The 14,681-nt window shown below is 36.4% G+C and overlaps 1 protein-coding gene across 2 annotated transcripts in view; it reads left to right on the forward strand.

Moving 5' to 3' along the window:
- Positions 1 to 14,681, forward strand: part of LOC106879538 (electroneutral sodium bicarbonate exchanger 1) — a 161,630-nt gene that overhangs the window by 145,734 nt on the left and 1,215 nt on the right. For both annotated transcript variants that reach the window (XM_089350788.1, XM_089350789.1), the window contains 6 exons: positions 550 to 728; positions 5,088 to 5,160; positions 5,300 to 5,368; positions 7,511 to 7,687; positions 9,803 to 9,946; positions 13,223 to 13,428. In XM_089350788.1, the coding sequence (XP_089206914.1) occupies positions 550 to 728; positions 5,088 to 5,160; positions 5,300 to 5,368; positions 7,511 to 7,687; positions 9,803 to 9,946; positions 13,223 to 13,428 (848 nt within the window). The remainder of the gene's footprint in view (positions 1 to 549; positions 729 to 5,087; positions 5,161 to 5,299; positions 5,369 to 7,510; positions 7,688 to 9,802; positions 9,947 to 13,222; positions 13,429 to 14,681) is intronic.

Here is a 14,681-nt window from a genome sequence, read left to right on the forward strand (position 1 = left end):
ACCTGTCTTGAACTCCTCTGTGATTGCCTGGAGGACTATGGTAAATAATAGGGGGCTGAGGACGGAACCTTGGTGGACCCCTACCTCTACCCGGAATTCATTGCTGTACTCATTTCCAACCCTCACCTTACTGGCCGCATCTCTGTACATGGCTCGCACAGCTCTCACTAGCCATTCTTCTATCCCAAGTTTCCTCATTGACCACCAGATAAGGGATCGGGGGACCCTGTCAAAGGCTTTCTCCATGTCAACGAAAGCCAGGTACAGAGGTTTATCCTTGGCTAGGTATTTCTCTTGCAACTGTCTCACTAGAAATAAGGCATCAGTAGTGCTTTTACCTGGCACGAACCCAAACTGCATCTCATCTAAATTGATTCGCTCCCTAATTAGTTGGGCTATGACCCTCTCTGTAACTTTCATAACCTGATCTAACAGCTTGATGCCTCTGTAATTATTTGTATGTATGTATGTATGCATATATCCTTTGAATTCTGATGTTTTATCTGATTATAAAGAAGTTAGCACTTACCTACCTTTTCTTCTTTTCAGAAAGGAAACGGGTATCATTTGGATTTATTTATTGTTGCAATTTGTATAGCTATTTGTTCATTACTTGGATTGCCTTGGTATGTGGCAGCTACTGTGTCAGCTTTGGCACACATCATGAGTCTGAAACGAGAATCAGAATGTACAGCTCCAGGTGAAAGACCAGCATTCCTTGGTGTGAGGTAAACTTATTTGGCAATAATTCCCTATATTGTTTTATTTGATAAATATAGATGCTCACTTGGGCTTAATATTTGAGATTACAAATGAAACAAGAAGTATTGTGACATTTCAGTCCAACAGTTGAAATTAGAGAGAACGTACAGTTATAAAACAGTTTCTTTCAACATAAATATAAGTAAACATTCCATTTCCATTCTGTGAGAGGCTTTGTCTCAGGCTTTAAATTTATCTTCTTTAAGACATAAACATTTATTCCATTGTTTGAAGTTTTATATTACTATTTGTTGATGCCATTTCACAATACATGTTGAACCTCTTTAATTCATTATTTTCTTGTTCGGCAACTCCTATAGTCCAGCACGTTTTGAATCTGCCACCATCAGTTTGTGAATTTGCCACTAGGGCAGTACTGTTAGGCTCCAGACTTATTTATATTTACCCTGGAACATCAGCTGAGTGCTTGGACACAGTCCTGTTAATTTCACGTATAATGTTACATAGAAGGTTCTTTCAGTGGTATCTTAAGAATCAGCTTCTATAGTTCAGAATTTTCTGTCATCTGTCACTGGCCAGTTCCCAAGGTTACCAGATATCTGTTGACAATCAGTAGTTTCCTTGAATTCTACTCAACATTTTTTTATAAACAAATATATAGTTTGCAGACTTAATACACTGCTGCTTTAATGACCTTTGATCTGATTGAACTTGCCTGCACTTATAAAGCTACTCAATACTCACAGCCAACATGTCCTAAGTTTCAGAATCCATTTTGTAAAACTTTTCTTCTTTGAAATTGGGTCCCTTTTGAAATATCACTTTACACATTCTACTAACCTGTTGGAAAGTTGAATGACTGAATTGAGGAAGAGGTCAGTGAGTTATAAAATCAACAGCAGTGTATCCATTGTGTTTAAGTCACTGAACTCTCAAATGACTGTCTGTATGTCCAACGAACAGAAAATAGATACTATTCAGTAGAACATTACTTGTCGTCACTATAAATTGTAGTTGCAGTAGCACTGTAAAATATTATTATTTTGTTTGCTTTCAATGTTGAGTTCAGTGTTTTTCCCACTGTAAAATTGTCTGCGTTAGACTGGTATCTTATCCAGGAGAGATTTTCTTTCATTTACCTAACACTATGGAAACTGAAGATAAACACCACTCATTTGACTGGTAATCTGCAATAATTGAAAGTGAATATTATATCTATTTAATATCTTTTTATTGTATATGGAACTAGCTGTGACTAAAATGTTGGGGTGTTTAATGTCAGTAAATATTTTTTATGGGTTTAAATGACATTAGCTTTCATTCTGCATTTAATTCTTCAAGAGCAATAAAAATAAGTGCCTGTAATTCATTCATCATCATCATCATCATCATCATCATCATCGTTTAACGTCCGCTTTCCATGCTACCATGGGTTAAATAATATAATTCATTAAATAAATATATCAAATGAAATTGAGCTAATATTGGTTTCGAATTTTGGCACAAGGTCAGCAAGTTCACGAGGAGGGTCTGAGTTGATTATATCGACCCCAGTGCTTCAGTGGTACTTATTTTATCGACCTCAAAAGGATGAAAGGCAAAATCGACCTTGGTGACATTTGAACTCTGGATGCCGAGGTGGACAAAATACTGCTAAACATTTTGCCCAGTGTGCTAACGATTCTACCAGCTCACAGCCTTAAGTTGAGCTGATATGAAATCCTCTGTGTGGTTGCTTAATTAGTTAGAAACAACAGCCAAATTGCTCTCTAACCACACTCTAACTTAATAATGTAAAAGCACACATTAAATAATGTAATTTAAAATATTTCTAAATAGGCGACGTGGCAATAGTTACTATGTCTTTGGCGAAAATTTGTTTGATCAAGGCTGATTTAGAACTGTTGGAAAGACATTGGATGAGAGTGGCCAAGTGGAAGATGGTATGGCATACCTACATAGTTGTGCCCCACACACTCTGTATCAGAATTTAATAATTTTTTTTTTTTCTAATTGTTAAAAGCACCCATATGCATACAGACACACGTCACGTATTTTTTGTCAAAATTTCAGGTTTCGTTTTGTAGCTATGTAATATGTGTCAGTATGTATGAGTGTGCGGTTACCAATTACTTTATTTCATTTTATTCCTACGCCACTTGAAAGGTATTTTGTAGAAAATTTCACTTAAAGATACTAATTTTTTTTCCTGAAAGTTAACGGGAGAAAAAATCGACTCGTGTGAATTATTCGTAGCTTACTCCTACTCAAACTTCGAAAAAATTTTCACATTGAATTTCCATATAAACGTAATCTACACCATCTGAAAGGCATTTGTTGAAAATTTCATTCAAATATCCATTTTCCTGAAAGGAAACAAAGTTGAGATGGGGCAATGCTTATCGAAGTATACTTATACTACAATTTGTTGTTGGCACTCCGTCGCTTACGACGTCGAGGGTTCCAGTTGATCCGATCAACAGAACAGCCTGCTCGTGAGCTTAACGTGCAAGTGGCTGAGCACTCCACAGACACGTGTACCCTTAATGTAGTTCTCTGGGATATTCAGCGTGACACAGTGTAACAAGGCTGACCCTTTGAAATACAGGTACTATACTACAATAGCAAATGCTATTAATACAAAGGAGTCACAACTCCTTTATAAGGGGAGAACACTCTAAATTTCATACGCTTTTTCTTTCGTAAATTTCCATTCAATGATTATTATGATTTTTCCTACATAGTTGCACTTAGTCACAATAACAGCAATTATTACACATTTCCACTTGACCGTCTCTGAATTTATGCTAATTTATTGGTAGTATGCTCGAATGACTTCACATGACTTTCCCAGTAATAGAATCATTCATCAGATGTTTCATAATTTTTACAAATTCAATACGTGCCAAATACTCTTTCTTCCGTTTGTAACTAAATATATATCAAATTATGCTAAGCTTATATTATTTTTGCTATGAATTCTCTAATTTAGAGTGATTTTTAGTTCTTATCCTCCCTATAAACCTGTCTACATAATGTGTGTATACGTGCGCGCGCACACATACATACACAATGTATGCCTATGCAGAAACATGCACACACGCGTGCACTTGCACTAATCTTCTGCACACTTTTTATGTAGCAAATTCCATTCACAAGATAATTGGTCAACCAAGGCTATAGTGGAAGACACTTGTTCAAAGTACTGCAGGCTGGGATCAAACTCAGATCATTGTTATCGTGTAGCAAACATCCAAACCATTCCCCATGACTATTAAGTCGGAAGTCAGTTTCTTTTATTTCTAGCTTCAAATCTTGCTGTAGATGTGCGACAGTCAGACGGTAGACTGGTACTAGATGCTTTATGGATGCAGTGAGGATAAATGATTAAGAAGCTTGCTTTGCAACTAAGTAGTTTCCGGTTCAGTCTTACTATATGACACCTTAGACAAGTGTCTTCTACTATAGCTGCAGGCTGACTAAAGCCTGCGAGTGAATTTGGTAGATGAACACTGTGTGGAAACCCATTGTATATGTGTGTGTGTGTGTATGTACATGCGTGCACATGCACTAGTGTGTTTTTGTGTTCGCCCACCACCACTGCTCAACAACCGGTGTTGGTTTGCTTATGTCCTCATAACTTAGCACTTCAGCAAAAGAAACCAATATAATAAGTACCAGATTTTAAAAAATTGAGCACTGTGGGGTTGATCTGTCCAGCTAAAAGAACCTTCTTGCTCAAATCAATGATCAAAGACAATCCACACATAACCATGCCATCTTATTTTTGGACAGTTTATTTTCAGTTTTTTTTTTTTTTAAGACAGAAGAGTGTGATTGGAATGAAATTTTGTTTGTTAGCTCATGAGAATATGTGTTTAATGTATTGGTTAAGTGTAGGTTAACATACTTTATGTAGTGCACCAAAAGTAACTTTTAGTCAATTGAAATTATACTCATAATGAAGGGGAAAATCACTGGCATTAAGAATATTTTTTAAGAGAGGTAAGACAGAACTTTGAAAGTGAAATTCATTAAAGATTTAATGGTCTTTGATATGTATGATGACAACCCTGGGCATGATTTGGTCTTACCAAGCCTTCTTATTGAAGTTAAATCCAACATATATTTTTTAAATGATCATAGAATGACTTTGAGAGGGTGTAGACTTTTGGTGGTGATAAGGTCATTGACTGATTAGGCAATTTAAAAGACTTCAAACTTTTACTTTGAAACCAGACTATACAACACACAAATGTTAATTTCTTTCACTCAGCTACATCACACACACACACACACACACACACACACTGATGAAACTTTGCTCTTAGCTCTTTTTTTTTCTTTGTTTTCTTTCTTAACAGAGAACAACGTGTGACTGCATTGATGGTTGGTCTTCTGAGTGGTCTCTCTGTCCTGTTTACTTCTGTACTCAGTGTGAGTATTTTCCACTTAATCTAATTTCATTAGGTTCAGAATAAATATGATTATCAGTTTGTGAATTTTAATTATTGTAATTGCTAATATTCTGAGTCTGCACTGAAAATTTATATGATTTAAAAAAAAATTTTCGCAGGTAATTCCAATGGCAGTTCTTTATGGAGTCTTCCTGTACATGGGAGTGGCAGCCTTGAAAGGAATGCAGGTAAGGTACATCAGTATTTATGTGTGTTGGCTAGATGTTTCATTGCTAAAAATCTATAAACTTATTTCACTACTTAAAAGATCAAAAGGATAAAAGAAGCAAATCTCTTTTTAAACTCTGTTGCATTCATATTTTTAATTTAATACATTGTATTTGTAATAGCATGAAATATCAGTATGTTGTATATACACAAGCACATTCGCGCAAATACATTATACATGCATGTTCACATACACGTGTTGTAGTGAAAGACAGAAATAATGGAAAGAGAGAGAGAGCAGTGGGATAGAGAGAGAGAGTGGGAAAAGTTTTAATTTATTGTGTATTGCTTTAACCTGTGCATTTTTCTTGAGCTACGATTTTGTAATTTTAATTTGAATACAACAAATATTCTAGATTTTAGCCTACAGAAGGCTGATTCAGCAATAATAATTATATGAAACCATTTCTTTTTTAAGACAGTATGTGATATAAGAAATATTGCTGCCATTTCTAACAGGTCATTTTGACATGTAAAAGCATAGATGGAGAAGCTTTTCAGTATCAGGAATTAATTCCAAGTGCTTCAGAACCTATTGAGATGCATCCGTCCTGTGAGAAAAGATGATGCTTTAATGTTTACAAATTTTACAAATTGGTGTATAACTTATAATATTAAATTATTGTTTTAGTGTTAGGGCTTAAGCCATTTTTTTTTACTGTATTTATTTTTAGATATTTTGTTAGTGGGTAGTTTCAAATTTCAATGCAAACAAAATTTTGTCTATAGATGAGGGTTTCTAGACCCTAATGAAGAAGTTGATAAATTATTCTTGTTTCTGACATGTGCATGTATGTGTGTGCTTCAGGAATACATAAGAATTTATATCCAATTGCTTTCTGAAAGTTTAAATACAGTTAATTAAAATGAAAAACAATTTAAATATAAGCAAACAGGCAGTCACATGCTATTCCTAATACTACATCCAATAAAATCCAATATTGCTCAAGACAAAGAGGGAACATCTAAACTTCTACAAAGTGCTATGCCCTGCTAGAATTAAGAGCCGAATTTTCCTTAAATAGCACTTCACATACACTGCTAAATATTCTTGGGAAAATCTGGGATATTATAGCTGCAAAATATCTGTGTAAGAAATGAAGTTACCTCTGTGAAAAAATACCTCTTTGCTGAGGTCAGCTTTGCCTTGCATCCTTCCAAGGTGATAAGAATAAAGTACCAGTCAAGTACTAGTTACTTGACTGGTACTTAATTTGATCAACTAACTCCACCTCCAAATTTCAAGCCTTGTCTCTATGATAGGATTGTCATTATTTTAAGTACCAGTTGTTATTGGTGATTAGTTTAACTCAAGCGTTCTAGTTGTGACCATCATGTCTTTTCATAGAATATCTAACATTTTACCGGGCAATATGTGCTTTCCTTTTCTTAAGGCAATAGGATGTAATTTGAGGGATATTTGGCTGCTATTTCTCTGAGTCTGAATGATGACATAGAAGGTCCCTTGCTGGCTCAGAAGTTCCAGTAAATACATAGGTTGAGTACTTCTTGTGCTCACATAGAAAATATTGTCATACAAAAATAATTTAGATTTTGAACTTGATTTTTGTCTTTCATCAATAAAGTTTTTACCAGTAATAGTCACATAGTTTTGTGGTTAAGAAGCTTGCTGTGTATCCACACAGTTTTGGATGCAGTTTTACTGTGTGGAACACAGAGCAAGTGCCTTCTAATACAGCCCCAGGAGAAACAACGTCTTGTGAATTTGGTGGACAGAAACTGTATGGAAGCTCACCAGTGTGTGTGTGTCTTTGTTTTTATGTTCTCTCATATCATTTGACTGCTGCTCTTGGTTTGTTTATGCACCCCATAACTTAGCAGTTCAGCATAAGAGAACAACAAATTACACTAGCAGACTTAAAATATGAACTACAATCCACTGATGTCTTTCATAGCCCACTTTGTTTTCTCCCCACATGTCATCTAGGAGGAGAATTTTCTTCAGAGACTATTGTTGTAGCTGTAGGTCTTCTCATGTCCAAACATACTTGAACATATAAAATATGACTTTACATGAATATTAAAAAAAAAAAAGATTAATTGCTGTTTCTAATTAGATTTATTTTATTTTTATTTTTCAGTATGTGGATCGGTTTTTGTTGCTGTTCATGCCAACCAAGTACCAACCTGATCATATATATCTACGCCATGTGCCTACCAAAACAGTTCATTTGTTTACTCTTTGTCAAACTCTGTGCTTAGTTGTATTGTGGGTGATCAAGACAATCAAATCAGTTTCCATTGTTTTTCCTATCATGGTAAATTTGTTTTTTTAATAATTCAATTGAAATTTGCTTTTAAATTCTTTGTTTCTTAATACATATTTTACATTAACTTTTCTATACTAGCATAAAATGAAGATTAATTGGTTTTTATAGCAAAACAACCAAACAGTAACAGAAGAGGAACTTGTATTATATCATTCATACGAATTGAGCAAGCAGAGTAATGTGCTTTGCTTGTGGACACAACTGGGGAAAATCAGGGTAATGTACCAAACCCAAGAACACTATTAAAGCAAATAAGGGACTCAAATAGGGCAAACAGAATAATGTGTCTACCTTAGGAATGCAGCCAGGACAGATGGAATAGTGTAACTTGATTTAAGATATAACAAGAGCAAGCAATCATGTGTCTTCCTTGTTTTTTACAAGAGGAACAAGTATGGCAATGTGCCTTTCTTGAAGTCCCACCATTCTAATAGCATGATTATAGCAGTAGCAGTAATGACTATGTGGAGACAAAAGTGCGTATGTATATACACTCACAAACACACACATGTAATGCATATTTGTATATATTTACAATGACTTCTGTAAAGTTTCCTCCTTGCAAAATTTCACTTAAAAAGCATGGGTTACCTTGAGGCTAGAGTAGAAGACACTTACCCAAGGTTTCATGCAATGGGATTGAACACAAAATTATGTGATAGCACAGCAAACTTCTTAACTACAGACATGCTAACATCTCGCTCTCTCTGTAAGCATATATATATATATGAGAAATCTGATAGCACTTCATCTCCATGTATGATTGCTTATACAAATGTATGTGTGAATGACAAGCAGCAACTGTTAAAAAGGCATATGTATTTACATTTACACAGGCATCTATACATACATCATCATCATCATCGTCATTTAACGTCCACTTTCCATGCTGGCATAGGTTGGATGGTTTGACTGAGGGCTGGCTCCAATTTTATCTGCCAAAGTTTCTACAGCTGGATGCCCTTCCTAATGCTAACCACTCCGAGATTGTAGTGGGTGCTTTCTATGTGCCGTCGGCATGAGGGCCAGTCAGGCAGTACTAGCATCAAGCACACTTAAATAGCGCCTCTTACATGTCACTGGAACCAGACCAGTCAGTTGGCACTGGCAATGACCGGACTCAAATGGTACTTTTTATGTGCTACCAGCACAGGAGCCAGTCAGGCTGCACAGGCATTGACCATGCTCAAATGGTGCTTTTTACATGCCAATTAGGTAGTACTGTCATCGGCCAACACAATGACTTCATTTGACTCAACAGGTCTTTGCAAGTGTAGTTTATTGCCCAATGATTGAAGGGTACTCTTAAATCGGCCAGTTATGTTGCACTGGCATAGGCCACAGTTACGGTCTCACTTGGCTTGCCAGGCCTTCTCAAGCACAGCATATCTCCAAAGGTCTCAGTCACTTGTCATTGTGCTTCACCACCTCATCCCATGTCTTCCTGGGTCTACCTCTTCCACAGGTTCCCTCTACTGCTTGGGTGTGACACTTTTTCACACAGCTGTCCTCATCCATACATAACACATGACCATACCAGTGCAGTCGTCTGTCTTGCACACCACATCTGATGCTTCTTATGTGCAACTTTTCTCTCAGGGCACTTACACTCTGTCGTGTATGCACACTGACATTACACATCCAGCAGAGCATACTAGCTTCAGCCAAAGGTCACGTGACAGTAAATCAAAACTATTTAATTCCAAGATTTATTAATGTTTAGCAACTGAATAAATTTAATAAAAGCAACTAAATATGAAACATCATGAAAATTGCTCAAACTGAAGTCCTTCTTGAGCGACACATTTTTCCATTTGAGTCAATTACAGAACTACAGATAGTATTTATGCAGTTTTAATTTACTGTCGGGTGACTTTTGGCCAAACCTGTATGTATATATATATATATATATATATACACACACACACACACACACAACCTGTGTGTGTGTATATATATATATATATATATATACACACACACACACACACACAATCCTGTATATATATATATATATATATATATATATACACACACACACGCACACACACAATTTAAAACTTTTTTGCTAACCATTTTGTTTTTCTTGTTTGTATTTAAAAGGTGTTAGCAACATGTTTTGTTCGCAAAGCTCTGGATTATGTATTCACCCAAAGAGAACTAAAATGGTTGGATGACATTATGCCAGATGCATCAACCCGAGAAAAAGAAGACCGGGAAATTATGAATAGTGAAGAAGCTGAAGAAGTAAGTTTCTATTTTAATTAGGAAAAGATATTTGATTTTTATTCTTCAGCTACAAAATTAAATTGCAAGGTTATTTCAGCAATGAGGATGATGATGATGATGATCATCATCATCATTGTTTAACGTCCACATTCCATGCTGGCATGGTTTAAACAGTTTGCCGGAAGACTGGCAATCCAGGAGGCTGCACCAGGCTCCAATCTGATATGGCTAGGTTTCCACAGCTGGATGCCCTTCCTAATGTCAACCACTCTGAGAGTGTAGTGGGTGCTTTTTACATGCCACCAGCACAAGGGCCAGTCAGGAGGCACAGGCATCAACCATGCTCAAATGGTACTTTTTATGTGCCACCAGCATGGGTGCCAATCAGGTAGCACTGGCATCAGCCATGACTATGATTTCACTTGACTCAACAGGTCGTCTTAAGTACAGCATATTGCCCGACAGTTAAATATTTATCAAAAAATAGAATTGGTATTCACAGCAAGTTCTATTGCCTCAGTGAACTTGACATATCTCAATGAAAAATTGTTCGAAATAACATAACTCAGCAAAAGATAGATTGATATATAAAACTGCTTTGAAATTTAATGTGTAAAAGGGTCAACAATAATCTTTTGTTTTTTTCACATTCAGTTTTTGACATCAGAGTCATTAATATGAATTGATTTATCCTTTAAAGCTATGTGTCTTCTTTAACCCTTTAGTATTCAGATTAATATGTCAAATTTAATGCTTATTTACTCAAATTCTTTTAAAGACATCATGCATTATCTCATTGCTTTGGAATTTCAATGATGTGATTGTTTATTTCACAACCATCGGAGCCTTAAGCACTCATCAAGAAGGCACGTTTGTGAGATGGTTGTGAGATATAAACAGTTTTAAATAGGAACCAGAAAGAGAAGTATGAACTTGCAATGCACGTGTGCTCACTGAATTCATAAAACAAGAGAAAAAATAAAAATGCAATGTGCATATCAAAGTAAAATGGAGGCAGAGAATAAAACAAGTTATATGATGGTCTGAATGCTATGTCTGATACCACTGTCATGCAGCTTTGCTGCCATTTTCTTGTTTATTAGAATGACATTGTCAACCAGATGAGAGGCTGGATCTAGCCAGTTTGATCATAAAACAGATAGAATATTTAGGCTGGATATGGCCAGTTTAAAAGCTAAAGGATTAATATTCTATTCTAAGCAGTGTTATTTCTTACTGTTATTGTTTAACCCCAGGTTAACACTGGTCGAACAAATCCTTATTTGCTTTTATCTTCTATTACATTTTTATGAACAACAGTGTCATTAGTTACATGTTTGCAATTACCAATTTGCTAGTTTGCTACATTTCTGGCAATGAACATTTGTTACTCACTGCAGAACAAACGTCACAAGAAACTTAGCTTGAAGATCACTTTTTTGTTTGTTTGCTTTTCATGTTCAATGCTTCACACATGCATACACCATAACATTAGGGACATACTTATATATGTGTGTGTATGTGTGTGCATGTATACATATATGAACAACAAGGACAAATACAAGTATATCGAATACCATACAAAATAAATTGTTCATTTAATTAAAATTATCTCTGCCGCCAGGGAATGTGTCATAATTACCAAATAGCAATTAAAACCAGCACCATATGAGAAGGGGAGGTAATTTAAAGAATCAAGAATTCTTCAAAGTTTATATACCTTTGAGAAAAAGGACAAGTTTAATGTCTGAAGATAAGAGGACAGCTGTGGTCACATATTACTACCTCAAAAAGTGTCATCTGCACAACAATTGTCCATCCTTATCTCCAGTAGCCAGGGAACTTTGGCATATACAAAAAGAGTGATTTCATCATCATAATCATCTTTTAACGTCTGTTTTCCACGCTGGCATGGATTGGATGGTTTGACTGAGGTCTGGAGAGCCAGTGGCTGCACCAGGCTCCAATCTGATCTGGCAAGGTTTCCACAGCTGGATGCCCTTCCTAATGCCAACCACTCCAAGAGTGTAGTGGGTGATTTTTACATGCCGCCAGCAGAGTAGCCAGTCAGGCAGGCCTGGCATCGATGACATTTGGATAGTGCTTTTGACGTGCCACCGGCATGGAGCCAGTCAGTGGGTACTGGCATTGGCCATGTTCAGATGGTGCTTTTTACATGCCACCAGCATGGCAGCCAATCAAGAGGCACTGGCCACAGCTCTGATATTGGTTTTATTTGACTCAGTGGGTCTTCTCAGACATATCATATCACCCGACACATTAGGGGTACTCTTAACTGGGCCAGACATGCATGGCTGCAATCTCACTTTAGTTGCCGGGCCTTCTCAATCACAGAATATCTCCAAAGATCTCGGTCTCCTGTCATTAACTCTGTGAGGCCCAATGTTCAAAGGTCATGCTTCACCACCTCATCCCATGTCTTCCTGGGTCTATCTCTTCCACAGGTTCCACAGTTAGGGAGTGGTACTTCCTCACACAGCTGTCCTCATCCATATGTAACACATGATCATATCAGCACAGTTGTCTCTCTTGCACACCACATTTGATACTTCTTATGCCCAACTTTCCTATCAGGGTGCTTACACTCTGTCATGTATACACACTGACATTACACATCCAGTGGATCATACTAGCTTCATTCCTTTCAAGCCTATGGATGTCCTCAACAGTCATGGCCCATGTTACACTGCCGTGTAGCATAGCAGTTCACACACATACATCATACAGTCTACCTTTCATCCTGAGTGAGAGGCCCTTAGTTGCCAGCAGAGGTAGAAGCTCCCTGAAGTTTTCCCAGGCTATTCTTATTCTAGCCGCTACATTCTCAGAACAACCACCCACTTTAAACAAAACGACCAAAGAGAAATAACCCAGAGTAGCTAGCAGCATATATTTGAACAATGTATGTATTTACCAAATTCTTCTCAGATGTTAATCAACCAAAGGGTGCACACAAGGTATTGTATGGTGGGATCAAACTTGGAATTAAGTGGTTGTAGAGTGAATTTCTTAACCATACAGCTATTCCTGACCAAAGGCGTTCAAGCTGTTCTAGCCCATTATATCTAGGACCTTATTATCCAATGTGTTCTTGTTTTAAAATTTGCCCGATTTCATTGGAATAGATTGTTAATTCTGGGACACTCTGTATATACATATATATATATAAGTGCAGGATTCATGCAGTGAGAATAAACTTTATAACCTGCTTGTAAAGTGAACTTCTGAACTACAATAATACTGTGAAATCGTTAACCAAAATTCTATTTACAGGGTGTACAGTTGCTGAGCCGTGATGAAAATGAAAAATTGATGGAAGTTCGAATTCAACATGAAAAGCCCTCTGAAAAGTTTGCCAGCCATTTGTCTAGCAATGATTTAGACAGGGTGAATATCTCTGAGGAAGTAAATAAAACAGCTATTTGGCTGCAAGTACGAAATGAGAAGGAAAATGCACCCTTAAATTCAGAATCTTCAAGGCAAGTATTAATGTTATATGGTAAACCAGTTAATATATATAGTTAATATATACAGTTAATATATATAGTGTGTAAAGTGGCAAGCTGGCAGAATCATTAGCATGCTGGGTAAGATGCTTAGTGGCATTTTGTCCATCTTTGTGTTCTGAGTTCAAATTCTGATGAAGTGACTTTGCCGTTCATCCTTTCAGGCTCTATAAAATAGGTACCAGTGGAGTATTAAGGTCAATTTAATTGACTCTGTCCCTCCTCCTCAAAACTGCTGGCTTTGTACCAAAATTTGAAACCAATATAATGATGACACACACACATTATATTGGTTTCCAAATTTTGGCGCAAAGCCAGCAGTTTTGAGGGAGGGGCAAAGTCAATTAAATTGACCTTAATACTCCACTGGTACCTATTTTATAGAGCCTGAAAGGATGGATGGCTGGATTCTGGATTTATTCATTCTGGACTGTTTTATTCTGAACTCTACACTCTCCGGCTGCACCTCTCCTACCCAAGGATTACACTGGACCTATCTACTGATTATGTATGTATGTAACAGATGCACACTATAAGGTATTATGTGAAGTTAAGTTATATGCTCAAATTCTAACTACATCTATTGTTTTATTTAGTTTGAGGAAGAAATTTAGTGTTCCCAGTATTTTTAAGTTTCTCTAAAACTGTTGGATAGTGAGCAGGGTGAAGTTATCATTTCATTAAGGGTATGATGTTTAGTCTAATTTTCAATATTGAAATGATATAATTTTGTTTACTTCCCCTACATAGTAAGCTGGAAGTACATATGTAGCTCAAAAAATAATAACAATAATCATCATATCATGATGTTATGTAAAATGAGATGCTAACCTGAAAAAGAAACAAACAAATATAATTCCATGACAAGCACAAGGTGCTTGCCATGAGAGTCACCAAGAATTCTTCATGAGTTGATAGGGCAAAAAAGGTAAGGTAACTTTTAGTATTATTTGGTAGCTTTTGGTACTAAACTCTCAGCAAAAACATATACCAGTAATATACTGATTCTAATTGCTATAAATTTCCTCTTTCAAAATGAACTTCTAGCATGTCTTGTCATCATCATCATCATCATCATCATTTAATGTCTTTGTTCCATGCTGGCATGAATTGGACAGTTTTGAGAGGATTCTATGGGTTCAAAGGACTACATTGTGTTCCAGTATCTGCTTTGGCATGATTTCTAATGACTGGATGCCCTTCCTAATGCCAACCTCTTTACTGTG

The sequence above is a fragment of the Octopus bimaculoides genome, chromosome 4 (assembly GCF_046866305.1).
Source record: "Octopus bimaculoides isolate indiv1 chromosome 4, ASM4686630v1, whole genome shotgun sequence".
NCBI classification, from domain to species: Eukaryota; Metazoa; Mollusca; class Cephalopoda; order Octopoda; family Octopodidae; genus Octopus; species Octopus bimaculoides.